The sequence below is a fragment of the Apus apus genome, unplaced genomic scaffold (assembly GCF_020740795.1).
Source record: "Apus apus isolate bApuApu2 unplaced genomic scaffold, bApuApu2.pri.cur manual_scaffold_103_ctg1, whole genome shotgun sequence".
NCBI lineage: Eukaryota > Metazoa > Chordata > Aves > Apodiformes > Apodidae > Apus > Apus apus.
The window spans coordinates 1-26,959 of record NW_026248826.1 but is presented as its reverse complement, the minus strand read 5'-3'; the positions used below and the strand labels follow the sequence as shown (position 1 = coordinate 26,959).

The 26,959-nt window shown below is 56.2% G+C and overlaps 3 protein-coding genes across 3 annotated transcripts; 2 read left to right on the top strand and 1 right to left on the bottom strand.

Moving 5' to 3' along the window:
* The first annotated feature begins 1,363 nt into the window (after positions 1-1,363).
* On the top strand, positions 1,364-10,630 carry LOC127396144 (uncharacterized). The gene is made up of 17 exons (XM_051643751.1): positions 1,364-1,554; positions 1,914-2,073; positions 2,393-2,647; positions 2,735-2,934; positions 3,322-3,432; positions 3,749-3,856; positions 4,178-4,291; positions 4,402-4,470; positions 6,112-6,295; positions 6,632-6,807; positions 7,053-7,165; positions 7,243-7,395; positions 7,573-7,789; positions 8,117-8,225; positions 8,627-8,706; positions 9,456-9,560; positions 9,996-10,630. Exons 4-17 carry the CDS (start codon positions 2,824-2,826, stop codon positions 10,155-10,157), a joined length of 1,812 nt encoding a protein of 603 aa, XP_051499711.1. The 5' UTR covers positions 1,364-1,554; positions 1,914-2,073; positions 2,393-2,647; positions 2,735-2,823; the 3' UTR covers positions 10,158-10,630.
* Positions 10,631-12,557: 1,927 nt separating this feature from the next.
* On the top strand, positions 12,558-23,262 carry UBE2F (ubiquitin conjugating enzyme E2 F (putative)). The gene is made up of 10 exons (XM_051643753.1): positions 12,558-12,640; positions 13,676-13,810; positions 14,178-14,207; positions 14,559-14,624; positions 15,630-15,697; positions 17,214-17,284; positions 18,832-18,889; positions 21,136-21,168; positions 22,111-22,173; positions 22,930-23,262. Exons 2-10 carry the CDS (start codon positions 13,693-13,695, stop codon positions 22,978-22,980), a joined length of 558 nt encoding a protein of 185 aa, XP_051499713.1. The 5' UTR covers positions 12,558-12,640; positions 13,676-13,692; the 3' UTR covers positions 22,981-23,262.
* A 561-nt stretch (positions 23,263-23,823) lies between these two features.
* On the bottom strand, positions 23,824-26,469 carry RAMP1 (receptor activity modifying protein 1). The gene is made up of 2 exons (XM_051643754.1): positions 26,289-26,469; positions 23,824-24,449 (listed from the first exon to the last, which is right to left on the bottom strand). The coding sequence occupies exons 1-2, from the start codon at positions 26,441-26,443 to the stop codon at positions 24,194-24,196; spliced, it is 411 nt and encodes a 136-aa protein (XP_051499714.1). The 5' UTR covers positions 26,444-26,469; the 3' UTR covers positions 23,824-24,193.
* Positions 26,470-26,959: the final 490 nt, after the last annotated feature.

Here is a 26,959-nt window from a genome sequence, read left to right as displayed (position 1 = left end):
GGAACCACCGGGACGGGAGCAGGTACTGGGAGCAACTGGGATACACCGGGAGGAGCTGGGAGGGGGGGTGGGGGTAACAGGTCATACTGGGAGGGACTAGGGTGGAACTGGGAGAGACTGGGAGGAGGTTTGCAGGCAGTGGGTTATACTGGGAGGAAGTGGGAGGGGACTGGGTGGCACTGGGAGGGCCAGAGAGGATTCTACTGGTGTATACTGGTGCATACTGGTTTATACTGGTCTGTACTGGTCTATACTGGTGCATACTGGTTTATACTGATCCATACTGGTGCAGGCTCTGGTCCATCCAGGCCCACCAGGGCCCCATCACCGACATCATTGCCCACCCTGGGGGAGTGGCCAGTGTGGGACTGGATGGGGAGCTGAAGGTACTGATTTATACTGGGAGGCACTGGGAGGCACCAGGGGGACTGGGGGGGGCACTGGGATGAACTATGAGAGGAAGTGAGAGGAAATTGGGATATACTGAGGGGACTGGGAGTGCACTGGGAGGCACTGAGGGGGCACTGGGGAGACACTGGTCCATACTGGGAGGCACTGGGGGTATACTGGTCCATACTAGGAAGCACTGGGGGGCACTGGTCCATACTGGGAGGCACTGGAGGGACACTGGTCCATACCGGGAGACACAGGGGTGGCAATGGGGGGGCACTGGGAGGGCTCTGGCCCATACTGGGGGGCACTGGTCTGAACTGGTTCCCCGCAGATGTGGTCGCTGGTGGGCGGGGCCCTGATGGACCGCGTGACCCTGGCCACGCCCCTCTGGTGCCTCGCACTGCACCCGGGGGGCGGGGCCTTGGCTGTGGGGGGATGGGGAGGGGAACTGGTGGTACTGGAGAGACCACGTGACCCACTGGTGAGCACTGGGAGGGAAGGGGAAGGGAATGGGAGGGACTGGGAGGAACTGGGAGGGGATTGGGAAGGACTGGGTGGAACTGGGAAAGGATTGGGAGGAACTGGGAGGGACTGGGAGGGGATTGGGAGGAACTGGGCAGAATTGGGAGGGGACTGGGAGGGAGCAGGAGGGGAATGGGAAGGACTGGGAGGAACCAGGAGGGGATTGGGAAGGACTGGGTGGAACTGGGAGGGGACTGGGAGGGAGGGGGACGGGAATGGGGAGGACTGGGAGGGACTGGGAGGAACTGGGACAGGAATGGGAAGGACTGGGAGGAACTGGGAAGGGACTGGGTTGGCTTTTAACTGGTTTTAACTGGCGCTTTTGGATTTTAACTGTATCTGTCTGTGTTTTTATCCGATCTAACCGGTCCGTACTGGTGCTGACTGGTCTGTACTGGGGTCCCCAGGCGCTGTGTCCGCGGGGCGGGGACTCGGTGCGTCATGTGACCTGGGGGGCCCAGGGGCGCCTTTTGGCCTCCGCGGCAGCAGGGGGCGCGGTGCGGCTCTGGGCCTGGCCCGCCAGGACCTTACTGGGAGAACTGGGAGCACTGGGAGGGCCCCCGGCAGGACTGGCCTTTGCCCCTTCCTCATCCACGGGGGGCAGGGGGGGCAGTACTGGGACTGGGAGAGGATGGACGGGTAAGGACTGCGAGGGAACTGGGAGGGACTGGGAGGGATTGGAAGGGACTGGGAAACTGGGAGGGCTCTTGGAGGGATGGGAGGGACTGGAATATACTGGGAGGCACTGGAATATATGGGGAGGTGGATTGGGGGCACTGGGAAGGACTGAGAGGGGAGTGGATATGCTGGGAGGGACTGGGATATACTGGGAGGGACTCGGAGAGACTGGGGTTGGGACTGGAAGGGAACTGGGAGGAACTGGGAGGGTGTTGGGCACACTGGGACATACTGAGAGGGATGGGGGGTGACACTTGTCTATCTATACTGGTCTGTACTGGGCTATGCTGGTCCATACTGGTCCCTCCTGCTCCCCCCAGTTGCTACTCTGGCCAGCCGGGCTGGGCCGCCTGCGCGTAACCTTGACCCCGCCTGACCCCGTCCCGGACCCTGCCCTCTGCCTGACCTTTGACCCCAGTGGCTCCCGATTGGCTGTTGGGCACCAGAGCGGGAACATCCGGATTCATGTGACCCCCTGGGGTGGGACTGGGAACACTGGGGGATACTGGGAGCACTGGGGAGGTTACTGGGGGTCACTGTGGGGGTACTGGAGGTCACTGGGAGATACTGGGAGCACTGGGGAGGTTACTGGGAGTCACTGGGGGGGCTACTGGGGGGTACTGGGAGCACTGGGGGGGTTACTAGGGGTCACTGGGGGGGTATTGGGGGTTACTGGTGGATACTGGGAGTACTGGGAGTATCACTGGGAGCACTGGGGGTCACTCGAGCACTGGGGGAGGTAACTGGGTGCACTGGGAGGGTCACTGGTGTCACTGGGTGTGTCCCCCTCTCTCCCCAGAGGCCCCGCCCCTTTGCTGCGGGGGGCGTGGTGTGGCGGTGACGTCACTGGCATGGGCGGGGCCAGAAGTGCTGGTCGGGGGCGGGGCCTCGGGCACCCTGTGGCTCTGGCTGCTGCCCAAGCCCCGCCCCCCGGAAGGCCCCGCCCCTTCTGCCTTCCCATTGGCTGCAGCCCCACCCCACCTGTCGCTGCCGCTGGGGCGGGGCCCTGTGACGTCACTGGCAGGCGATGGGCGGGGCTTGGCGGTGGCGACCGGTGAGTGGGCGGGGCAAGGGGGCGGGGCCAGGAGGCCCTATGGGGCCCTATGGGTCTCTGTGGGTCTCACTGTGTCTCTCCCCGCAGAGGATGGCACCGTGGGGCTGTGGTCGGCGGCCGCCCTGTCCCGCCTGCCCAGCACTGTGGGGCTGCCCCCCAAGTGTCAGGATGGTTCTATGGGGCTGGCGCAGCTGGGGGAGCGGCTCCTGCGGCCCCACCTGGGCCCCACAGAATCCATGGGGCTGAGCCCCACAGGGGACCTGCTGGCCACGGGGGGCAGAGACCATGTGAGTGGGGCTGGGGCTGTGGGGCTGGAGCCATAGGGTAGCCCCATAGCCCCATAGGGCTGGAGCTGCATCTATGGGGCTTTGAGTGATCTATGGGGCTGGGTGCTTGATAGGGTTGTATCTATGGGGCTGTAACAATGGGGCATGGGGGGATCTATGGGGCTGTGGGTGGATCTATGGGTCCGGGCTGGATCTGTGGGGCAGGGAAGGTCTATAGGACAGGATCTATGGGGCTGAGTTCTCTCAATGGGGCAGGGCTGACTGGATCTATGGGGCAAGATCTATGAGGCTGGATCTCTGGGAACTGAGCTATGGGGCAGAGGATGGATCTATGGGGCAGAAGGAGCTCCATGGGTCAGGTCATGGGTCTGACAAGCTGTGGGTCAGGCCGTAGCGCTGTGGGGCAACCACGGGGCAGCCATGGGGCAGCTGAGGTGGCGCCAGAACGAGGCCCATCGGGACTGGGTGTGTGCACTGGGATGGACCGGGAGGCTATTGGTGAGTGGGGAACTATGGGGCTGGGGGGGATCCATGGGGCTGGGGGATTTGTGGTGTTGGGGGGGGGAGGTTCTGTGGGGCTGAAGCATCTGTGGGAATGGGGGGGATCTGTGGGGCTGGGGGATCCATGGGGCTGGGGAACTGTGGGTCTGGGGGAGAGGTTCTGTGGAGCTGTAGGGGATCTGTGGGGCTGGGGGGATCTGTGGGGCTGAGAGGCATCTTTGGGGCTGGGGGATCTGTGGGGCTATGGAGCACCTATGGGGCAGGGGGGTCCCTCCGGGGCCCCTCCCCCACCCGCTGTGGGGCTGCCCCACAGATCTCGGGCTCTCTGGACGGCACCGTGGGGCTCTGGGACCCGGACGTGGGGCAGAAGCTGCAGGAACTAGAGGGGCTGGAGGGGCCACCCCGAGCAGTGGGGGGACACGTGAGTGGGGCTGGACCAACATCTGTGGGGCTGGACACACATCTATGGGGCGGGACCCACATCTGTGGGGCTGAGACCCACATCTATGGGGCTGGACACACATCTATGGGGCGGGACTCACATCTGTGGGGCTGAGACCCACATCTATGGGGCGGGACCCACATCTGTGGGGCTGGACACACATCTATGGGGCTGGACACATCTATGGAGCGGGACACACATCTGTGGGGCTGGACACACATCTATGGGGCTGGACACACATATCTGGGAGGCAGGCTTTGCTAAGGCCAGGCCCCGCCCCCTGACGTCACTTCCTGCCAGGGTCGGGCTGTTCTCGCTGTCTCTGCATCCGGTTCCGTGGCCGCCTGGGAGGGGGCGGAGCTTCGGAGTCTCGTGACCCTACGAGGCCCCGCCCAGGGCGCCCTGCCCCCCCCCCGGTGCGAGACCCCGCCCCCGAGTGACCCTTAATAAGCGCTAATGAGCCCTAATGAAGGGCCCTGAGCACCCCTTGGTGCTCATGTATGCAAATGTATGCAAATGTGGCAGGGCGGGGCCGGGCAATGGCGGCGGTGACTGATCCCGAGGGCCACACCCACCTCTGGGAGCCTCTGCAGGTTAATTAGCCACATTAATTAGCTAATTATGGGGGTTAATTAAGGCCTGGGGAAGTTAATTAAGGGGAAATTAGCAGCAGGGATTAATTAACTTGGGTAATTGAGGGGCGGTGTTTAATCACGGTGTTAATTAACGGGTTAATGATTTAATTAGTGGGTTAATTATAGGTTGGGAGTTTAAATCAAGGCATGGGGTGATAATTAGAGGGGTAATTAGTTAATTATGGGGCTAATTAAAGGCTATGGGGGTGGTTCTGAGGTTAAGTGGGGATAATTAATGGTGTTATAAAGGGGTTAATTAAAGGGCTGATTACAGGTTAATCTGAGGATAATTTGGCTAAATAGGAGTTAATGAAGGGGTTAATTAGCTAATGGGTTTATTTGGTCCATTAACACAGATTAAGGGTCAATTAGGGATTCAGTGAGGAATGATTGGTTAATTAGAGGAATAATTAGGGATTAATTAAGTGGTAATAAAATGCTTTATGGTTAATTAGAGATTGTATAATTAAACAAGTGTTAACTACTGCTAATTAAGGGCTAACAAAAGATTATTCCAAGTTAATAGGAGTTAATTAGTGTAACTTTAAGGGTTATTAAAGAATAATTAAGGGCTGATTAAATATTAAATAAGAGTTAATGGGAGTTTATATGGGTTAATTAGTGTCAATAAGAGTAAATTAAGGGTTAATTAGAGCTTATGTAAAGTTTTAGTAACATAATGGCTAATATATATGTAAATTAGTATTAATAAGGAGTAATTGTTAATTAGAGGTTAATTAAGGGGATTAAGGGGTTAGTTATATGTAATACAAATTAATTGTTAATTATAGGTAATAAAGAATTAATTAGGGTGAGTAGGGATTATTTAATGCTACTAAGTGCTACAGGTTAATTAAGTGTAAATTAAAGATGAGTTAAGGGTTAATAAGGGTATATATAGATTAATTACTGTTAATTAAGGCATCATAATGGTTAACTAAGGGTTAATAATGGTTATTAGGGTTTAATCAGTGTTATTTAGGGCTATTAATGTTTATTAGGGGTTAACTAAAGGTTAACAATAAGAACAGATCACTAAGTGTTAATAAGAGTTAAGAGCTAATGAGGGGCTAATCAAAGATTATTTAAAGGTTTAAAGGGGTTAATTAGAACATTAATAAGTTACTTAAAGGTTAATTAGAGGTTAATAAAGGGTTAAAATGGGTTATTCTTAATAATTGTTAATTATAGGTTAGTTTTGATTTTTTAAGGGTTAATGTTGTTAGGGGTTATTAAGGGTTACTGTTAGGTTAATTAAGGTTCATTAGGGTTTAATAAGGGTAAATATGGTTAGGGTTAATAAAGTGCTAATTAGTGGTTAAGAGGCTTAAAGGGAATAATTAGGGCATTACTAAATTCCTGAAAGGTTAATTAGAGGCTAATTAAAGATTAATATGGGTCAATTAGTGGTACTGAGTTAATTAAGGATTACTTATAGGTCAGTTAAGAATTTTTAGGGGTTAATAAGGGTTAATTAGTATTATTGGGGCTACTAAGAAAGGGTTCGTAACAGGTGACAGAAAGGTTGATGAAGGCTAACAGGGGTAAGTCTGGGTTCATGAGGGGCTAATGAGAGGTTAATGAGTCTCTTAATTGCAGCCCCCCCGGCCCCGCCCCCTTGGCAGCGCCGGCCCCGGAGCCCTGGGGGTGATTGTGGGGGAGGGGCCGGGGCTGGCCCCGCCCCCCGGGGCTGGCCCCGCCCCCCAGTCCCCCGCCCCCAACCACGTGATCGTGACAGCGACGAGGGGCGGGGCTATTCGGATGACCCCCCTGCCCCCGCCAGGTGGGACCCACATCTGTGGGGCTGGACACACATCTCTGGGGTGGGACCCACATCTTTGGGGAGCGGAAAACACACGTATAGGGGGTTGGACCCACATCTATGGGGCGGGCCCCACAACTATGGGGTGGAACCCACAACTATGGGGTGGGACCCACATCTATGGGGCTGGACACACATCTGTGGGGCTGGACCTACAACTATATGGGGCTGGACACACATCTGTGGGGCTGGACACACATCTGTGGGGCTGGACCTACAACTATGGGGGGTGGGACTCACATCTGTGGGGTGGGATCCACATCTATGGGGGTCTGGCCTCACCCTCTTTCCCCCCAGACGAGCCCCTCCCCCTCCCGTGGGATCCTCGCAGCCGATTTGAGGAGGAGCTGGTTGGGGGGTGTGGCCGAGTCACCTCATTGGCCTGGAGCCCCTGCGGGAGTCACGTGATCGTGGGCGGAGCCAAAGGCAGCTTGAGCCTGTGGGGGGAGGGGCGGCTGCTGAGCCAGGCCAAGGTGAGTGACCCCCAAGTGTGGGGCAGCCCCATAGATCCCTGCCCCATAGTGACCCAGAGTCCTTCTGTGCCATAGTGACCCCCCTGCCCCACAGTGACTCGTAGAGCACCCTTACCCCATAGAGACCCCCTGTCCCAAAGCGAGCCATAGAACCCCTGCCCCATAGAACCAGCCTGTGCGCCACTGTTGCATCCGTTCTGTCTCACAGATGTGGGTCCCAGCCCCACACGTGTCTCTCCCCGCAGGTGTCCCCTCTCCCCATCTCAGCACTGGGTTTCGTTGCCCCCCATGAGCTCCTGGTCGCCTCGGGGCGGCAGGTGGAGCTGTGGGCTGTGGGGCAGGAGCAGGACGCCTACAGGTACGGCCTGACCCATAGTTGTGGGTCCTGCCCCACAGATGTGGGTCCAGCCCCACAGCTGTGTGTCCCACCCCCAGGCTCCGCCCCGTGTCCCCATTGGCTGAGCTGGGGGTTCCCGTGCTCTGGATGGTCCGTGCTCTGGCCCCGCCCCCCGGGCCCCCCGCGCTGCTGCTCCTGGGGGACGGGCAGGTCTGGGGGTACCGGGGGGGGGAGGGGCTGCGACCCCTCAGGTGAGGGGGGAGACGCTTTTGGGGGGAGGGGATCTGGGGGTGAGGGAGGGGCACAGAGGGCTGGGGGGCCTGAGGGGCAGGGAAGGGGTGTGAATGGGAGCGGGAGGGACAGGGATGGACGTTGGGGGGTGGGGGAGGGGCAGGGGGCGGGACTTCATCCCCTGCCCCTCCCCCCAGGGTGCTGCCCGAGGAGCCCCTCCCGCACCCCCTGCCCCACCTGCTGCACCAGCCCCCGGACACCTGGGTCCCCCCTGACCCCTCGGTGACCTCCCCGGAAGCCTGGGTCCCCCCCAGTCCCTACCGGCTGCCCGCGCCCCCCCTGGAGCCGCAGCCACTGCCGGATGGATCCATCCTGGTGTGGGGGGGTGCCAGTGACCCCCAACTGCGGCGCCTGGTGAGGGGGGACCCAGGCATCCGGGACCCACACTTGGGGGGTGGGACACACATCTATGGGGTGGGACCCATATCTATGGGGCTGGACCCACATCTATGGGGGGTGGGACCCACATCTATGGGGCTGGACCCACATTTATGGTGGGTGGGACCCACATGGGGGGGCTGGGCCATCATTTATGGGCTGGGACCCACAGCTATGTGGCTGGACCCACATTTATGGGGTGGGACCCACATCCGGGGGATGGAATTCACATGTGGGGGGGTGCAACCCACATCTATGGGGCGGCACCCTGTTCCATGAGTCTGACCCCCATGTGTGGGGCAGGTGCCCATGGAGGGGGGTCTCTGGCGCTCTCTGGCCCCCGCACTGCCCCCCTCGCCCCTCCCCACACACGGACCCACCCGCTGGTTCTCGGGGGCACGACTGGTGCCGGGTGAGGGGCAACTGTGGGGACTGGGGGCAATTAGGGGGGGCTGGGGGCAATTGGAGGTTTGGGGGCATTTGGGGGGGTTGGGGGCAATTGGGAAGGCTGGGGGGCTGGGGGTAATGGGGGGGTTGAGGACAACTAGGGGGGCAACTGGGAGGCTTGGGGTAATTGAGGGGGATGGGGGACAACTGGGGGGTTGGGGGCAACTTGGTTGGGGGGCAATTGGGGGGCTGGGGATAATTGGGGCAATTGGGGTTTTGGGGACAACTGGGGGGGCTGGGGGCAAATTTGAGGGATTTGGGGTGAATGTTGCAGATTTGGGGGCAATCTGGGTGTATTTGGGGGAGTGGGGGGGCTCTTGGGGTCGCGGGGGCCATTTTGGGGTGTTTTGGTGACTGTCCCCACAGGGGTGGGGCTGTTCCTGGCTCGCTCCGACGGGACCCTCTGGGTCTGCACCGGGCGGGGGGACCCTTGGGTGCGGCGCCGGGTGAGTGTGGGGGCCCCAGGCATCTGGGGGATGGGAGGTCTCAGGGAGGTTTTACATAAAAATGGACCATTTTGCCCCAAAATGGCAATTTCTGACCCCAAATCAGCCCGTTTGGTCCCCAAAACAGCCCTGATTGACCCCAAAATCAGCCCCTTCACCTAAAATCGACCAGTTTGAGCCCAAATATGCATATTTAGCCCCAAAATTGCCCAATTTTTCCTAGTTTCAACACAAATTTGCCTGATTTGGCCTCAAATTCATCCATTTCTCCCTCAGATTTGCCAGATTTTTTGCTTTTTCACACCAGTTTTCCTCATTTTGATCCATTTTCCCCCTTTTCCCCCCAAATTTGCCCAATTTTCCCCATTCTAAACCAAATTTTCCTCATTTCCCCTCATTTTTCCCCGTTTCCACCCAGCATTCCCTATTTTCACCCCATTTTCCCCACTTTTCCCCATTTCTGCCCAGATTTACCCCATTTTTCCCTATTTCCCCCCAATTTCCCCATTTTCACCCCTATTTTCCCTCTTTCCTTCTCAATTTCCTTGTTTTCCCTGCAGTTTTCCCCATCTCCACCCAAATTTCCCCATCTCCACCCCGATTTCCCTTTTTCCCATTTCCACCCTCATTTCCTCATTTCCCCCCCAATTTCCTCCATTTCCGCCACCATTTCCCCCCAGAATGTCCCCATTTCCCCCCCATGTCACCCCACGTCCCCCCAGACGTCCCCAACCTCTCCTGTCCTGCAGGTCTCGGGGTCCCCCCTGACGTCCCTGCAGCTCCTGGGCCCGGGGCTGGTGACGACCTCCCAGGAGGGGCTGGCGCGGCTCTGGGACCCCCGGGGGGGGCCCCCGGTGAGGGGGGGGGGCACAGGGGGGCGTGGCTAATGGGGGTGGGCGTGGCTTGGGTGGGGCAGGGATTGAGGGCGGGGCTTAAAGCTTGTGGGCGGGGCCTGTGGGTTTGGGGTGTCCTGCTGTTTGTGGGCAGGGCGGGGCTCGGGGGGGTGGGCAGGGTTTTTGGGGCTGGGGCCTGACCCTGAATGGATCTTACACAGGGTGGGCGGGGCTTAAAGCTTGTGGGAGGGGCCTGTGGGTGGGGGGTGACTTGTAGGTGGGGGTTCTGGACAGGTGGGCGTGGCCTGGAGTTTGTGGGCGGGGTTTATAGGTATGTGGGGGGAGGTGGTGGGTCCCAAACGGCTCCTCTCTAGGGGTGGGGGGTTATGGTGTGTGGGCAGGGCCTGGGCTGTAGGCGGGGCCGGCTGACACCCACCCCACCCTTTGGCCCAACAGGAAGCCCACTACCGGTGCGCGGGGCCAATCACCTGCTGTGCTGTGCACCCTGGCTCCGCCCCCGGCTCCGCCCCCCACCTGGCATTGGGTGATGCCTGGGGCCACACCTACATGCTGCGCTGGGACACGCCCACCGCGGCATGCCACGCCCACTCCAAGTGACCACGCCCACTCGGCAAGACCACACTCCTTGAAGCCACGCCCACTCCAGGTAGGGGTGGGCATAAAGCTGAGCTGCCCCCACACACCTCTGCTGTCTTGGGGGGACCCAGGCGTCCGGGGTGTCATGCCACCCACCCGCTGTCACTCATCCTCCTGGCCACGCCCCTCTTGCCTTCCCTCCCACCCAAGCACCGCCCATCTTCACCTCATTTGCATAACCCCGCCCCCTCCGTGTGGCACTGGCCCAGGCACGGGAGGACACCTCCCTCCCCGCAATGGCCAATGGGCGCGCGGCGGGGGCGGGGCTTGGCGGAGCTCTTGATAAATGTTTAATTTCTGCTTTTAAAAACATTAGATTTCCACTTTTGCCCGAGTTCGTCTCATTTCTGTGAAAGGTTTCTGTGGTGCTGGGAGGGGAGGTTAAATAGAACCTGCTGTTTATTATTAAAGGCTTATTTGGAGAAATTATTAAATTTAAACATAATTGTGTTCAAATTTTGTGGGGTCATTAACGGGTTGGCGGGAAAAATGAGGCAGTTTAGTGGCTTAATTCAGTGGTTTAATAGTTTAATTTGGTCTTTTATTCAGATTTTAATAACAAAGGATATTGAAACAAGACTGTTAAGGGGGGAATGCAGGGAGAAACAGGGGAAACTGAGGTAAAACTGGGTATATTTTGGGGAAAATGAGGAAATAAGAGGGAAAACCTAGTGAAATTTGGGCAAAATTAAATAAATTTTATGAAGAAATTTGTGAATTTAGGGCAAAAATGGGGAAAATTGGGCAAACTGAGGGAGAAAATTTGAAGGGCAAATTTGGGGTGAAAATGGAGAACTATGAGGGAGAAACTGGTGAAATTTCGGCAAAATTGGACAAATTGAGGGAGAAACAAGTGAATTTGAGGCCAGATTTGGGATGAAATCGAGGAAATAAGAGGGAGAAACTAGTGAAAATTGGGCAAAATTGGGAAAACTTTCCAGAGAAATGGGTGAATTTGATGCAGAATTGGTTAAATTTGGGGTGAAAATGGAGAAATTGGGCAAATTTATGGGGAAAATTGGGGGAACTTGGGAGAGATGGGTGAAACTTATTTAAACCTGGGCAAATTTGAGGGGAAAATTGGCCAATTTTGAGGCCAAATTGGGGAAACTTAAGTGTGAAAATGGGGAAAGTTTGGGGAGAAAGTGAGTTTGAGGCAAATTTGAGGAAAAATGGACACACTTTGGGAAATTTTATGAAGGTGTGAATTTGTTGTAAAATTGGGGAAATTTGGAGGAAAATGGGGAAATTGGTCAAAATTGGGGACATTTTATGGCGACATGGGCAAATTTGTGGCAAAAATGGACAAACTGGGAGAAATTTTACTTAGAATTGGATTAATTTTTTGCCAAATGAGGGCAATCTGGGGTGAAAATGGGAAAAATGGGGCAATTTTAATGAGAAACTGGTTAATCAGAGGCAAATATGGGGCAAAAATCAGGAAAATGGGGCAATTTTGAAAGGGAAATGGGTGAATTTGTGGCCACGTTGGGCCAATTTGGGGTGAAAATGGGAAAAAGTGGGCAAATTTGAGGGAGAAATGGGTGAAATTGGCAAATTTGTGGCCACACACTCACCTGGGTCAGCCCCAAGAGCAGCAGGGACGCCCTCCTGATCCACCATCGAGTCCTTCCAGCAGCTGCTCAGCCTTGGAGTTCCCCCAGCACAGACAAGACAACCAGAGCCACCAACAGGCACCCGGGAGCAGCACGGGAGGTGTCCTGGCTTGTCCCTCATTGGGAACGTTCTTCACAGGTTCCCCTCTCGTTTTTGGTCTGTTCCCTTGGTTTTTAGTCGCCGACCTCGGTCCAAAGAGCTTCGTGGCCGCGCAGCCCTGTCTGCGCTGCTGCCCTCAGGAACCGCCGCCCTCACTCCGGGAGCGGCCCGGGCGGCCTCCAAGACCCCGCTCTTCGGGGCTCCTCGAGCCTCGCGAGCAGGACCCGCCCCGAGGCCTTCGAGCCGCGTCAGGAGGTCCCTTCACAGCTGGTCATGGTCTGGTGTCAAAAGCTGCGACCAAAGCAGCCCGGACAACCCGGGCCCCCCCAGGTTTCGGCCCTGCTGCCCGCGGCCTGCGCAGCTGAGGCGGCCCCGGCCCCGCGCTCCGGCCGCCTCGGGGCCTGGCCCTGCCCCCCTTCCCAAGGGCCCAGTCAGCGCTGGAGACCTCAGCTCTTCTCTGCCAAGGGGCTGATGTGCAGGAGACGCCCTCTTGACTAACTCGCATTAATTAATCGAGCTGCGTTAATTGAGCCCCCGCGGCCCCTCCCCCCGCCCGCGCGAGACGGCGCCGCCCCGCCCGCCCAGCCAACTCTCGCGAGACCTGGGCGCGCTGCCCCACCCGCCCCGTGCCCGCTGCCCCGCAGGTCTCGCGAGAGCGCGGCCCGCCCCGCCCCGCCCCGCCCCGCCCGGTGCCGGCCCCGCCGCGCGGGCCCTGACGCCGCCGGCCGGTAAGTGCGGCCTCCCCTGCGGCCCGGCCCGCCCGGCCCTCAGCCGCTCCCGGCCCGGCCTCAGCCGCCCCCGGCCCTCAGCCGCTCCCGGGCAGCCCGCCGGGCCTCGGGCCTGCCGGGACTTCCTCCCCTGCGGCCCCGGGGCCGCTCCCGCCCGTGCCCGCAGGCCCGGGGGGCTCAGCCCCCCGCCCCTTCCTCCGGGAGCCGGCGGGAGGCCCGGGGCTCTGCGGCCTCTTTTCCGCGCTTGGTTCCCGGCTTTTCCGGGACGAGCCGCAAGGAAGCGGCTCTGAAGCGTCTCGTTCCCGCGGGGCTCGGTGCTGAGTCCGGCTGGACTTGGCAGCGGAGGGGGGGGGGTTGCGGGGTTTGGGGGTTCTGGGGCGGGCGAGGGATTTCCTGCACTTTCCAGGTTCTTCCTGTGATTCGAAACAGGTTTTTTTAGCATCGCTCCATCCTTTATTTTTTTAAAAACAGTAATTTGAACCAGCTGCTTTTCCCAAGGGGGACAAAAAAAAAAAAAAAAAGAGAGATTTACCTGGAAAATAATTAAAAGGATTTTCCTGAATTTCACTCTCTTAAAATCAGGGTCTTGACCCACTTGCCGGGCCCAGGGGCCCTGCCCTCCAGGTGTCCTCCCCCCGTCTCTTCCCTGCCGACCGGGGGGATCTGCAGCCTCCCTGCGGCTTTTTCCAGGGGTTTTTTTGCCTCCAGGACTAAAGGAGAAACCATTTGGGGGAAGGAGAAGGGGATTTTTCCAGCTTCACATCCCGTTGCTTTCCCAAACTCCCTCAGCAGCAGGGAGTTATTCCTGGGACTCTTCCCTTCATGGTTTTGTGCCTCCCAGACAAAATGTCCCACTGAATATTCCATGTTTTCCAAGAGCTCGAGCCCATCCTTATATCCTCAGTTCTGCAGAGAATGGGCTGATGGTGGAAAAGGAACAAACTGGGCACCTGCTTTTGTTTTTTTTTACCCATTCCCCATCACATTCCTGGGGCTTTAATTAGGCTAATTAACCTTGTGCTAATTGATTTCAAGGTTGGGGGGCAGCAGTGATGCTGACTCTGGCGAGCAAGTTGAAGAGAGATGATGGAGTCAGAGGAGCTCAGGCATCTCATCCAGCTTCTGATTCCACTCGGAGAGTTTCTGTCCGGGATAAACTGCTGGTGAAAGGTGGGAACGGACTGGGATTGGGATGTTCTGGGAGGCAGAGCTGGCTGGAATGGAGCCAGGAGGGGCTGTGAAAGGACTTCCTGAGGGATTCATTTCAGTAGGGGAAGGAAAAGGCAGTGGGAAGATGGGAATTTGGGTGAAAACAGGATGGGAATTTGGGAATTGTTACTGAAACATGGTGGGACGTTGGGAATTGTCATGAAAACGTGATGGGACATTGGGAATTGTCATGAAAACGTGATGGGACATTGGGAATTGTCATGGCAACACGATTGCTTGGTAATTCATGCTAAGGCCGTTAATTAACGTGCTAATGAAGGGGGTTTGCTACAGCAGTTTCACTCTGGGCTGGTTTCTCTCCCTGCAGAGGTGGCCGAGCTGGATGCAAATTTACCTGGTAAGTCAGGCCTGGGGTGGCATTTTTAGGGGGAAAGAGAGCCTGGAATGGGGTAGTTTTCCTGAAAGGTGGACACAGATCCCACATCCCAGCTGTGTCCAGGTGTTTGTCCCCAGGGAAAAGGGGTTTTGTGCCCCAGATTGGGGCTTAGTTTTTTAAAAAGTGGTTTGAATTCCTTAAAGAAAAACACCCACACAGGAGGGTGAGGATTTAGCCCTGGAATCTTGGATGGGAAATGGGATTTTAAAACAGGATTTAAAATGGCAGGAGAGAAGAACAAGAGGGAAGGGAAAGGGTTGGAGGTCCTGGGGTGGAGAAGGTTGGTGTGAACCCTCCTCTTCTGCTCCACAGCGACCTGCCAGGTGAGCTTTGCTGACCCAAACAAGCTCCATGACTTCCAGCTGACTGTGACCCCAGGTAGGTGTGTTGGTTTTTCCACAGCTTCCTTGTGTTGGGCTTGGGAATTCCAGGGAGTTGGTTTCAGAATCCAGTCAACTGGTGGAGCCAAGGGAAGGGGTGGGTTGGGTGGAGGCAGCTGGGCTGGAAGTCAAACCTTTGAAGGTCCTTCAGGAGTAGCAGGGAAAGGAATAGAAGCAAAACCTCAGGACTAACTCCTCAGAATTCCTCCCACCCAAGTTCCTCTGGATCCACCTGGAATTGTGGACAGTTTCCCCACCTGTTGGAGGAGGAGGCAGTTGTGTTGGTGGTTTCATGGGTGGGTTTGCAGGGAAGGTGGTTTGAAGTTGAGGGTCAGTGGATGGGTTTTGGGCTGTGTGGTGCCCCAGGGTGACTCTGCTGCCCTTCCCAGAGGAGTTTTGGTGGGTTCAGTCCATGAAATTGTTGGCCAAGAAGGTCAAGGGCATTTGGAGATGAGGAGGTTGAGGCAAGACCTTCCTGGTCTCCACAGCTCCATGAAAGGAGGCTGGAGGGCAGGGGGACATCCAGAGGGAGCTGGAGAGGTGGGGCCCTGCCCCAACCTCATGGAGATCAGCCAGGCCAAGGTCCTGGCCCTGGGTCGGGGCACAAATCCAGGTTGTGGGAGGTTGGATGGAGAGCAGCCCTGAGGGGAGGTACCTGGGAGGGGGGGGTGGGTGAGAAGCTCAAGAGGAGCCAAGCCAGGAACCCCCCATGGACCAGTTAGTGACTTCTTTGGAGTGCTTTGCCCACTTGGCAGGAAGCAGCTCCATCCCAAGGGTCTCACTCACCTTTTAGATCCTTCTCCTGGTCTTCTCCATCCCAATCCATTGGAAACCCAAGAGAAATGCTCTTATCTTGGTGGGCTTTTTCACACAACTCATCACATGGGACTTTCACCTGGCAAAGCCCTCAGAGATGGCTGGTCAACCAGCCCCAGCACGTGTTTCCCCCTGGCGCTCGGTTAACCTTGTTAACTGGTTGGGTTGGTTTCTCTCTTGGCTGCAGATGAGGGTTACTACCAAGGGGGCAAGTTTCAGTTTGAAATCGAAGTCCCTGATGCCTACAACATGGTGGTGAGTACTGGGCTTGTTCCTTGGGTTGTCTCTTGGGTTGCCCCTTGGGTTGTCCCTCCCAGCTGCCAGGATCCATCAGCTCTTGTGGTTCCCATCTCAGCATCAGCAGAAGATTCCAGAAGTTCTTCACCTCTGACCATCTCCCATTGGACACCAACCAATTAAATTGGCCTTGATGCAATTAAGAAATCAAACTGAAGCAGGTTGGACCTTGGGTGATTAATTAGAATTAACTTATTAGCCGTATTAAGGTGGTTCTGCAGAACATGGAGCTCATTGGGGTTGACCGTGTTCCTGTGCCCTGGAACTGCTGGGCTGAGCACTGAGAATGGTGATCATGGAGTGTCAGGGAATCAACTGTTGGAAGGCCCTTCCACTGTAATTAACTGAAGGTCATTGAGATGTTGGAGAGGTGGGGCCTTGTCCCAACTTGATGGAGATCAGCCAGGCCAAGGTCCTGGCCCTGGGTCAGGACACAAATCCAGGCTGGGGGAGGTTGGATGGAGAACAGCCCAGAGGAGAAGGACCTGGGGGGGCTGGTGGGTGAGAAGCTCAAGAGGAACCAAGCCAGGAACCCCGTGTCCTGGGCAGCATGAAAAGAAGCATGGGCAGCAGGGCCAGGGAGGGGACTGTCCCCTCTGCTCTGCTCTGGTAGGACCCTCCTTGGGAACTGGGGCCAGGTCTGGAGCCCCCAATACCAGAAAGACACGGAGCTGGTGGAGTGAGGAGGCCACAGAGATGATCCGAGGGCTGGAGCAGCTCTGAGAGAGCTGGGGTGTTCAGCCTGGAGAGGAGAAGGGTCTGAAGAGACCTTGGAGCACCTTCCAGTGCCTGAAGGGGCTCCAGGAAAGCTGGGGAGGGACTTTAGACAAGGGCAGGGAGGGATGGAATGAGGCAAATGGATTAAAACTGGAAGAGGGAGATTGAGGTGGGCCATGAGGAGGAAACTCCTTGTGAGGGTGGAGAGACACTGGAACAGGGAAGCTGTGGCTTCCCCATTCCTGGAAGTGTTGAAGGGCAGGTTGGATGGGGCTTGGAGCAGCCTGGTCTATTGGGAGGTGTCCCTGCCCTTGCAGGGGGTTGGATCTAGATGGTCTTCAAGGTCCCTTCCCACCCAACCCATCCCATGACACCCTCAGCTCTCAGCTGCCCCTCACAAGTTCTCCAGCCCCTTCTCCTTGTGCTCCAGCACCTCCCCCAGCTCTGTTGCCCTTCTCTGGACATGGTCCAGCCCCTCCATGTCCTTCTTGGCCTGAGGGGCCCAGACCTGACCCTAGGAGTCAAGGTGTCCCCTCCCCAGTGCCCAGCACAGGGGGACAATCCCTGCCCTGTTCCTGCTGGCCACACCATCCCTGACCCCTGCCAGGATGCTGGTGACCTCCTTGCCCACCTGTTAGCTCCGGTTCATCTTACTGCCCACCAGATCTGCCTGGTTTGTCCCCAGCCTTCACCTGGTTGTCCTAGTGACAGGGTTTGTCTTCCCAAGGGTGACACTGGCCTTTGTTTCTCCTGGCAGCCTCCCAAGGTGAGATGCTTGACCAGGATCTGGCACCCAAACATCACGGAGACGGGCGAGATCTGCCTCAGGTACCAATAGCTTCACCAACTTGGGGGGGTCCTTGGGGGTCAGAGCAGCCTGGAGAGCTTCCATGCCAGTCATTTCTCCAGCAGATCAGTGGACACCACCCTTAGGAGTTGGGTTTGTTGTGGTAGGACACCAGACTCTTCGGCTCCAGACTGGATGTTTTGTCCCATTTTGTGGGAAAACCTCAACTCCAGCCCAAACAAACCTGAGCTGCTTGGTGGCTCCTCCATGGATATCCAGCCTGGGGGCTTCAGGCTTTGCTTCTCCTGCTGGGGGGCAGGGGCTTTGGAGGGACAAGTGCTCCTCAAACTGGGACAGCAGCTGTTCTGGGTGTGCCATTTGTTGGAGCGTTGAACATCTACCAGGTTAATTTGATCACTGAACATCTACCAGGTTAACTTGAACATATAATGTACACCAGGTTAATCTGAACACTGAACATATACCAGACTAATTTAAATATTTAACATCTACTACGTTTATTTAAACACTGACTACCTAGTTTATTTAAACATTTAGTATCTACTAGGTTGATCTGAACACTTTTAACTATTTCCCAGGTTAATTTGAACACTATCTACCAGATTAATTTGGACATTTAGTATCTCCCAGGTGGATCTGAACACTAAATATCTACCACGTTAACCTGGACATTGAAGATCCACCAGGTTGGTTTGGACACTGAACCTCTCCCAAGCGGATCTGACCCTGCAGGTCCACCTCAGGGTTGTCACCCTGGGAAGGGCCCAGATACCAACCAGGTTCCCAAGTTTCTGGGAGAAGCAGCAGGAGCCCTGGAATGAAAAGCTCAGTTGGGAACCCCAACCAGGAGGTGCAGAGACGGAGCTTCAGAAAGAAGTCCCTGGAGGGGAGGGTTGATAGAAGGATGAGATGGAAGCGGATTGAGATGGTTCATCCCAGAGTGGAAGGGAAGGACTGAAGGTTGTGAACCAGGAATCCCAGCCCACAGCTGCATCCTGGGACCTTCAGACATTCCTGAGGAGATTACCTTGTCTTTTCATTAATTAGGAAAGAAAATTGACTCATTTCCTCAGGATCTGCCCCAAAATCCCAGCTTTGAACACCTCAAACCTTGGGAAGTGGCATTTATATGGAAAACTGGAAGAGGTTTTCCAGATCCACTTGGACAAGAAGCTCCAGTTGGTTTCAAAACCAGGGCAAAAAAGGGACTTCCCAGGATTTTTTCCCCCCAAGTGCCTTTTATTTCGATGTTCCTCAGGGCTTGGTTGGACAATCTCACCTCAGCTCAAATGTCCAGAGCCTGGTCGAGGTTTGGGGCAGGAAAAGTGGGGCTTCCTTTGGGATGTAGGGATGGGGACATGTCCATGAAGCCTGGAGCAGGACTTGCTCCTGACAGGAATGGATCCATCTTCAGGATGACCATCTTAGCCTCTCTACTCGGAATAAGGACCCAGAGGAGCTTTTCCCTGGGTTAAAATTCCACCAGGAATTCCAACGTGGAGAGATTCCTGAGCAAGGATGGAGCCCTGGGGGTGACACTCCATAAATCCATCTCTTTCTTCTCCAGTCTGTTGAGGGAACACTCCATCGATGGCACGGGCTGGGCCCCCACGAGAACATTGAAGGTACCATTTTCCTTGGAAATCCAAACTGGGAAAGGAGTTGGATCCAATCTGGGGTGGGGGGGAGCTGGGGGACTTGGAAGGGCTTTCTTGAGCTGGGAAATCTCTCTGTGAGTGGTTGAAGCTGGAGATTGGTGGGGTTTCCACAGCTTCCCAACTTCGTCCAGAGTCTCGCCACCCTTGCAAGGAGGAGTTTCCTCCTCATGTCCCACCTCAATCCCCCTCTCCCAGTTTTAATCCATTCCCTATGTCCCATCCCTCCCTGCCCTTGTCTAAAGTCCCTCCCCAGCTTTCCTGGAGCCCCTTCAGGCACTGGGAGGTGCTCCAATTAATTCTGTCCCAGAATTCCGCTGAGAGGGATTTATCTGCTGGAGGGGGGAGACAAATAAGGAGTCAGGAACCAAGGGAAGGCTTTTGGGTGGTGCTTCTGGATGCTTGGTGGGTCACCTGGTCTGGGAGAGGAACAGACTCATCATTGTTCCCCTTTGCTGCCCTGGAATGTATGTTTTGGAGCTGGGAAGAAAGAGTTTTCCAGCCTTTTGTGTTTGCCAAGTGGAGCAGTTGATGCCATTGAAGTCACCCGGGGCCCTCCAAGGAGCTCATGTCCTCCTGTGGGGCTGGGAAGCAGGAGCTGGGATGGTGGGATTCCCACGGAAGACATTCCAAGGTGCTGGAGCAGGAAGGAAGAGGGAACATACCAAGAGAACATTGCATTTGGGAGAGGAAGTTGGGATCAGGTCCAGCCATTCCCCCCAGCCCTGCCAAGGCCACCTCAGCACCACATCTCCATGGCTTTGAGATCCCGCCAGGTTCCACCACTGCCCTGGGCAGCTTGTTCCAGTCCCTGACAACCCTTTCCAGGAAGAAATTATTCCTAAGATCCAATCTAACTCTCCCCTGGAGCAACTTGAGGCTGTTTCCTCTTTTCCTGTCACTTGGACAAATGCTCCTTGGATCTCTGAGGAGCCTTTTTGGATTGGAAGGTCACCAGCTGCTCTTGCCTGGCTTGTTCCCCCAGTTTAGGGAACATGTTAGAGGGAGAACTTGGTTGAGACATTCCATGTTTGCTCTCCCTTGGGAAGAATTGCTGGGGCGGGGGGGGGCAGGGAGGTGAATCTCCAGACATGGACAGTTGGCCAAGGGGCTGCAGGAACCTGAGAGGGTTGAACTTGAAGCTGCTCTGGCTGGGATTTATTCCCACCCTTTGCCATCAATAAACCCATGGGCAGGGTTGTCCTCTGGTGTGACCCAAAACCACTCCAGGAATGAGAAGAGGACATTCCAGAGGGTTAGAACCTTGTTCACAGGCTCAGCTGCCTCTAGGCTCATCTGGCCAGAAGTTCAGTGCATGTTGGTGATGCTGAACAACACCCAGAGCAACCTGAAGGTCTGGAGATGTTCCCATCCACCAGGGATTTGTGGGGAGGGACCAGAGGTCATCCAGATCCAATCCCCTGGATGGGCAGGGAGACCTCCCACCAGCCTAGGTTGCTCTGAGCAACCTTCATGTCTGAAGGTGGGACCATCAAGCCCTTGCAAGGCCAAATAATCCTGCTTTTAAGGGTCTCTTCTACTGAGGAGTGAACCAGGGGAGGTTCAGGTGGGATCTTGGGAACAATTCCCTCCTGGAAAGGGTTGTCAGGCCCTGGCCCAGGCTGCCCAGGGTGGAGGCCCCATTCCTGGAGGACTTTCCAAGCCATGTAGATGTGGTGCTGAGAGATGTGGGGGGCAGTGCTGGGTCAGTTGGTTGGACTGCATGATCCCAAAGTGGGTGTTCTTCAGGAACATGGATTTCTGTGGTCCACCAGTCTCCATGGAGGGCCCAAACAGGCATATTAGACTGAAATAATGGGAATGCTCAAGGTTGGAAGGACCTCTGAGATCTTTAGGTCCAAGCCTAGCAAGTCATTAAGACTGGAAAGATACCTCAAAGATCATTAAGTCCAACCCTATTTAGTCATTAAGGTTGGAAAGACCTCAAAGATCATCAGGTCCAACCATGCAGAGTCATCAGGGTTGGAAAGAGACCCCAGAGATCATCAGGTCCCACCTTGTAGAATTAAGGTTGGAATTCCATCCCATGGGGCCTTTGCAGTTCCAGGCATCCAGGGGCTGTTGGGTCAACAGTTCCATGACTAGGAGTCAAACCTGGGTGGGTTTTCCAGGATGGAGAGAGGAGAAGAATGAAGGATGTGAAGTTCTCAACTCCCAACTCCTTTACCTTCTTGACTCTCATTTTTCCTTTCCAGGATGTTGTTTGGGGCTTGAACTCCTTGTTCACTGTAAGTACCTGGACAGTTGGGATCATCCACCTGCTTTTCCCTTCCTGCTCCTCATGGGGAAGTTCAGGGATCTTGGGAGTCACCTCCAGGATGGGCATGAAGCTCCACCTGGCACGGGAATGATGGGATTTCTGCTCAGGGATCCTCTCGGATTGATGGGAGCAAGAGACGCGTGGCTCGGAATTCCAAGAGGAGCTTGGAGATGGAGGATGAGGGTGGGGGAGATGGAGGAGATGGGTCCCTAAAAACTGGGAGAGGCCAGAGCTTCCCAGTACAAAAAAGGTGCCTTTGGTTGAGAGTCCAGGGTTATGCTCCCCAACCAGGTCCCCAACCCCTAAAGATCATCTAGATCCAACCCCCTGCAAGGGCAGGGACACCTCCCACCAGCCCAGGCTGCTCCAAGCCCCATCCAACCTGCCCTTCAACACTTCCAGGAATGGGGAAGCCACAGCTTCCCTGTTCCAGTGTCTCTCCACCCTCACAAGGAGTTTCCTCCTCATGGCCCACCTCAATCTCCCTTTTCCAGTTTTAATCTATTCTCCTCATCCCATCCCTCCCTGCCCTTGTCCCAAGTCCCTCCCCAGCTTTCCTGGAGCCCCTTCAGGCACTGGAAGGTGCTCCAAGGTCTCTTCAGATCCTTCTCCTCTCCAGGCTGAACACCCCAACTCTCTCAGAGCTCCTCCAGCCCTCGGATCATCTCTGTGGCCTCCTCACTCCACCAGCTCCGTGTCTTTCTGGTGCTGGGGGCTCCAGACCTGGCCCCAGTTCCCCAGGAGGGTCCTACCAGAGCAGAGCAGAGGGAACAATTCCCTCCCTGGGATTGGACACAAACCCACCTTCTGCAGCTTCCCACCTTCCCTCAAGATTTGCCAAAACACTCCAGGTTTCCATCAGAAATGCATCAGTGCCAGAGAAAAGTGTCCTCTTATCTTCTTTTTCCAGGACCTTCTGAATTTCGACGACCCGCTGAACATCGAGGCTGCAGAGCATCACTTGCGGGACAAGGTGAGTCAGTGTTGCTTCCCAGCACCTTGTTCCTCAACCAGTCCATGTCCTTCCCTCCCAGCTGGCCTGTCCTTTGGAACCATCCCAGCAGTGACTTCCAACCCAACCCATTCCATGGTTCCATGATGACCTTTAAGGTCCCTTCCAACCTTTGTCATTCCATGATGACCTTTAAGGTTCCTTCCAACGCAACCCATTCCATGATGACATTGCTGTCCAGAACCTGCCCTCCTACCAGCCACAGACCTGATCTGAGATTGGTCGTTTTCATCAGAAGACCTTAAGCAGTAGAGGTGATTCCATGGCTACTCCCTTAAAAAATGACCTGCTGGGGAGCAGAAGGACCTCGGGGTCCTGGTGGCTGACCATGATCCTGGTGGCTGAGGAGGCCAACTTGCGGGGGGGGCGGGCATCAAGAAGGGTGTGGCCAGGTCAGGGAGGTTCTCTTGCCCCTGGGACAGACTGCCCAGAGAGGCTCTGGTCTCCTTCTCTGGAGACGTCCGAAACCATCTGGATGTGTTCCTGTGGGATCTGCTGGAGGCAACCCTGTGTAGATGATCTCCAGGAGATCTTCCAACCCCACCACTCCATGACTCTGGTCCCTTCAGTCCCCATGCATGATGTTAGAAAGGGGTCTGGGGGCCAGCAGAGAACCTTTCCCATGGTGGAACTTTTCCTGGTGCTGACATGGGAACCTGCCACCACTCTGAGTCCCTCTCTGCTATCCTGGGGCCAATTCCACCCCTTCTCCTCTAGGAGGACTTCCGGAGTAAAGTTGAGGACTACATGAAGCGCTACGCCAGATGATGAAGGATGAAGGTGATGAAGGTGATGATGATGGCAGGACCACAGCTTCCACCCTCCAGTTGTCCTTCACTTCTCCAACCAACCCAGGTCGCACCAGCCCCGTGTCCACCTCGTGCTGAAGGAGAAACTTCATCCCTTCCCAGGTCCAGAGGGGGGATTTGGGAGAGGAGCTGGTGTTGGTTGGGAAGAGTCGTGTCCTTCCTTCTCAAGATGGTGACTCTTGTGGCTCGTTCCACGGATCCGCTCGGGGCGGCCAAGGAATCATTAATGACCTTGGAATGACCTTTGACCCTTCATTCTTGGCCATGTTGGAGCAGGGCAGGGAAAACCACCCCAGGGAAAGAGGGAGGTTGGGTGGGGTTGGTTTTGGGGAGCAGTCGAGCTCTTGGGAACCCACCGGGCTCCTTGGGTTGGGAATGATCCCAGGTCCCTGGGATCACTGGGACCTGGGGGAGGGGGCTGGAATTCCAGGCCTGGATGTTGATGTTGGAGGGGGAGCAGCTCCTGCCGGGCCACTTGAGGGGTGGGAGGAGATCCAGGAGCTCCAGTGATCCCTGATTTCAGTGATTCCCCGACTTGTGTGACCCTTAAAACTCCAGTGATCCCTAAATCCAGTGATCCCTGATTCCAGTGATCCCCAACTCCAGTGCTTCCTGGTTCCAGTGCTTCCAGACCCCCATGATGCCCACCAACACCCCCCAGATCCCACCCCCGGACTCAGCACCACCAGCTTCAGTCCAACCTTTATTCTTCCAGGAGAAGTGTTCCCACCAGTCCCGCTGCTCGTGACCCCCCCCAAGACCCCCTGGTGCCTTCACCCAGACCCTCCCCATCCCCCCTGTGAAGGTCTCATCCACGGGCTGGGATGGGAGAAGGTGCCTTTGCTGGGAATGCTGGGAAAGAGGGTTGGGAAGAGGTGTTTTCATGGCCAGGGATGTGCCCAGGTCCCCTGGGAAGGGCTGCATGGAACCACCTCGCAGCTCCCACCAACCATCACCTCCATCCCACCAACCATCACCTCCATCCCACCAACCCCTCCTCCGTCCCACCAACCAACCCCTCCATCCCATCTCGACTTGGGACTCAAACTTGGAACTGGTGGCACCTCCACCTCAGCCTCCAAGGCTTGGAACCTCCAACGATGCTCTTCTTCTGGTGGCTTCCCAGAAAACAACCCCAAGGAAGCCCATTCCATGGGAAGAGGCAGGAGCTCCTAGCCCAGGGCCTGGCTGTGCTTGCTCCTCCATCCCACCAGCGCCGTCATCAGGAGGGTAACCAGGACAGGCAGGAGGACGAAGGGGCAGAGGACGTGGGGCGGGGGGTCGTGCAGGGCGCGGCCCGAGGGGGAGCAGCTCCAGAAGAAGTCCCGGTGGATGGTCAGGAAGAGCTGGTCCACCTGCGCGTTGGGCCAGAAGCAGCCCAGGCGCTCGGCCAGCAGTGCTGTGCAGTTGGTCAGCTGGGTGTAGGTGCTGGGGACATGGGGACAGTGGGAACATCAGGAGACAGTGGGGAGGGCATGGGGGGTACACCAGGGGAGCCATCAGAGACAATGGGGTGACATCAGTGTGACACCAGGGGGCACTGAGAGGGCACCAGGGTGACAATGAGGTGACAACCAGAGGGACACCAGGGTCACACCAGGGTGATACTAAAGTGACACCAGCGTGGCACTGAGGTGACCCCAGGTGGCCCCCTCCCTTGTCCCACACAGCCCAGCAGCTGGACAAGGTCACCTGGAGATGACCCAACCTGTCCAGCTGGGGCTGCCAAGGCTGCAGGTAGGGACCTTCTCCCAGCTGTGGTGCTTTTCCCACCCGGATTCCCCCATGGGAGGTGTCCCCCCAGCAGCAGCTCTGCCCTGGGGGAGTCGGGGGGGGGGGGGGGGGGGGTGTCAGTGTTTGCCTGGTGACAAAGGCAGAAGATGCTGGTTGGTCCCACATGATGGGGAGCCAAAAAGCTCCACAATCTTTCAGGCAAAGAACCTTCCAGAAACACACCCTGACCTTCAGAAAGCTCCTCAGCCAGAATCTCTTGACCCCAATTCCATCTCATCCCAGAGCAGCAGAGCTACCCAAAACCCCTGACTACTCCATTAGAAACCAGTGTCAGGAAACAGAAGGACCCTCTGGCCAGGCGTGGCTGGAGGTTGGTTGGTCCTTCCACCCTGCTGGGGGCTGCAGCTCTGGCTCAGCAACCCAGACTCCCAGACTGGGTTGGAATGGACCTTCAAGATCATCTTGATCCAATTGCAGGGGCAGGGATACCTCCCACCAGACTAGGTTGCTCCAAGCCCCATCCAGTCTGGCCCTGGGCACCTCCATAGCTTCCACCTGTTCAGTGTCTCATCAGCTTCCAAGTGCCTTGAGGAGGACAAGTTTGGTAGAAGCTGGTCAGAAGAACAACAGGAGGTTGGAGATAAAGAACCTGTGGTCACCCCAGGGGCCTGAGCAACACCAGCAGCCCTGGACACCTTTGAGGATCAGATGAGGTTACTCAGAAGCACAAAACTTCTCATCATCTTTCCTCTCTCCACAGAGGAGGCAACGGAGCCATCACAGGGATTCCAATCTCTTCTGGTGAAGCTGCACACCTCCAGAACCACACCAAGCAAGAACACCACCCACTCTGCAGGGGGTAGGGTTGTTGAAGGTTGCAGTCCTTGGAAGCCTGAGGTTGGAAGGCCCCTCTGGAGGTGCATCTCACTTGGCCAGGCCCCTGTTCGAGCAGGACCACCTAGAACTGGTTGCCCAGGGCTGTGCCAGGACAGCTTGTGAGTATCTCCAAGGATGGAGGCTCCACACCTTGGTAAGATCCAAGGTTGAACAGCCCATGTCTCCAGGAGCCCAGCACCAGTGCTGGGTAGAAGGGAAGGGCCACCTGCTGAAAATGCCTCTCCTAAAGTAGCTCCAGATACCACCCACCCTCACCTTCCTGCCTCGTGTCCTACTTGGTGTGCATCAGGACTGGACCCAGCTCTGGTCCCTGGGAAACACTCACTAGATCCTGAGCTCCAAGGAGTCCTTTGTCCAATGATCTCCACCCTCTGGCTCACTGTTTTCATCCCACACTTCACCATCTTCTCTGGTAGAACAATCTGCTCTGGCCTAGATGATCTCCAGATGATCTTCCAACCCTGACCACTCCATGAGTATTGGATCTTAGAGGAGATGGTGCCAAGAGCCTCATGAAGTCCAGGTAGACAATGTCTGCTGGCCCCCCCCTCCCCTCCAATGGCCCTATGAAGCAAAACCCACCACTGTCCTCCAAAGAAGGTGCAGGTGGCCTTTGGGCAGCAGGACCTCACTTACCCCAGGGTCTCATCCCAGTCACACCAGAGCCTCTGCCCAATGTTCTCCATGGTGAGCTGGAACTGCTTCAGGCAGTAGTGCTGGATCATCCAGCCATAGTTGGGCTCCTGGCATGCTGTGGCCACCAGCAAGTGGTGGGCTGAAGGACAGGACATACAGAGTCAGGACCTGCCATGGTGGGGAGCAGCTCCAGGGACAGAGAAGCAACCCCACCCTCCACCAGTGGCCTCAAAGCTTCCTCCTCAGGGCATCAGTCATGGATGGGAAAAGACCTTGGAGACCACTCAGTTCAACCTTCAAGCCAGAAGAACCCACCATGGCCACTAGAGCATGGCCTGAAATGCCACATCCACACGTTTCTGGAACATCTCCAGGGATGAGGACACCACCACCACCCTGGGCACCCTGGGCCAGTGTTTAGTGGCCATTTTGGTGGAGAACTTTCTTCTAATATCCCATCTAAACCTCCTATGGTGCAACTTGAGGTCACCTCCTCTTCTCTTGTCACTTGGTCCTTGGGAGAAGAGTCTGACCCCACCTCCCTCCAGCCTCCTCTCAGGCAGTTGTAGAAGACAATGAGGTCTCCCCTCAGCTTCCTCTCCAGGCTGGACACCCCCAGCTGCTCCTCATGGGACTTGTGCTCCAGCCCCTTCCCCAGCTCCATTGCCCTT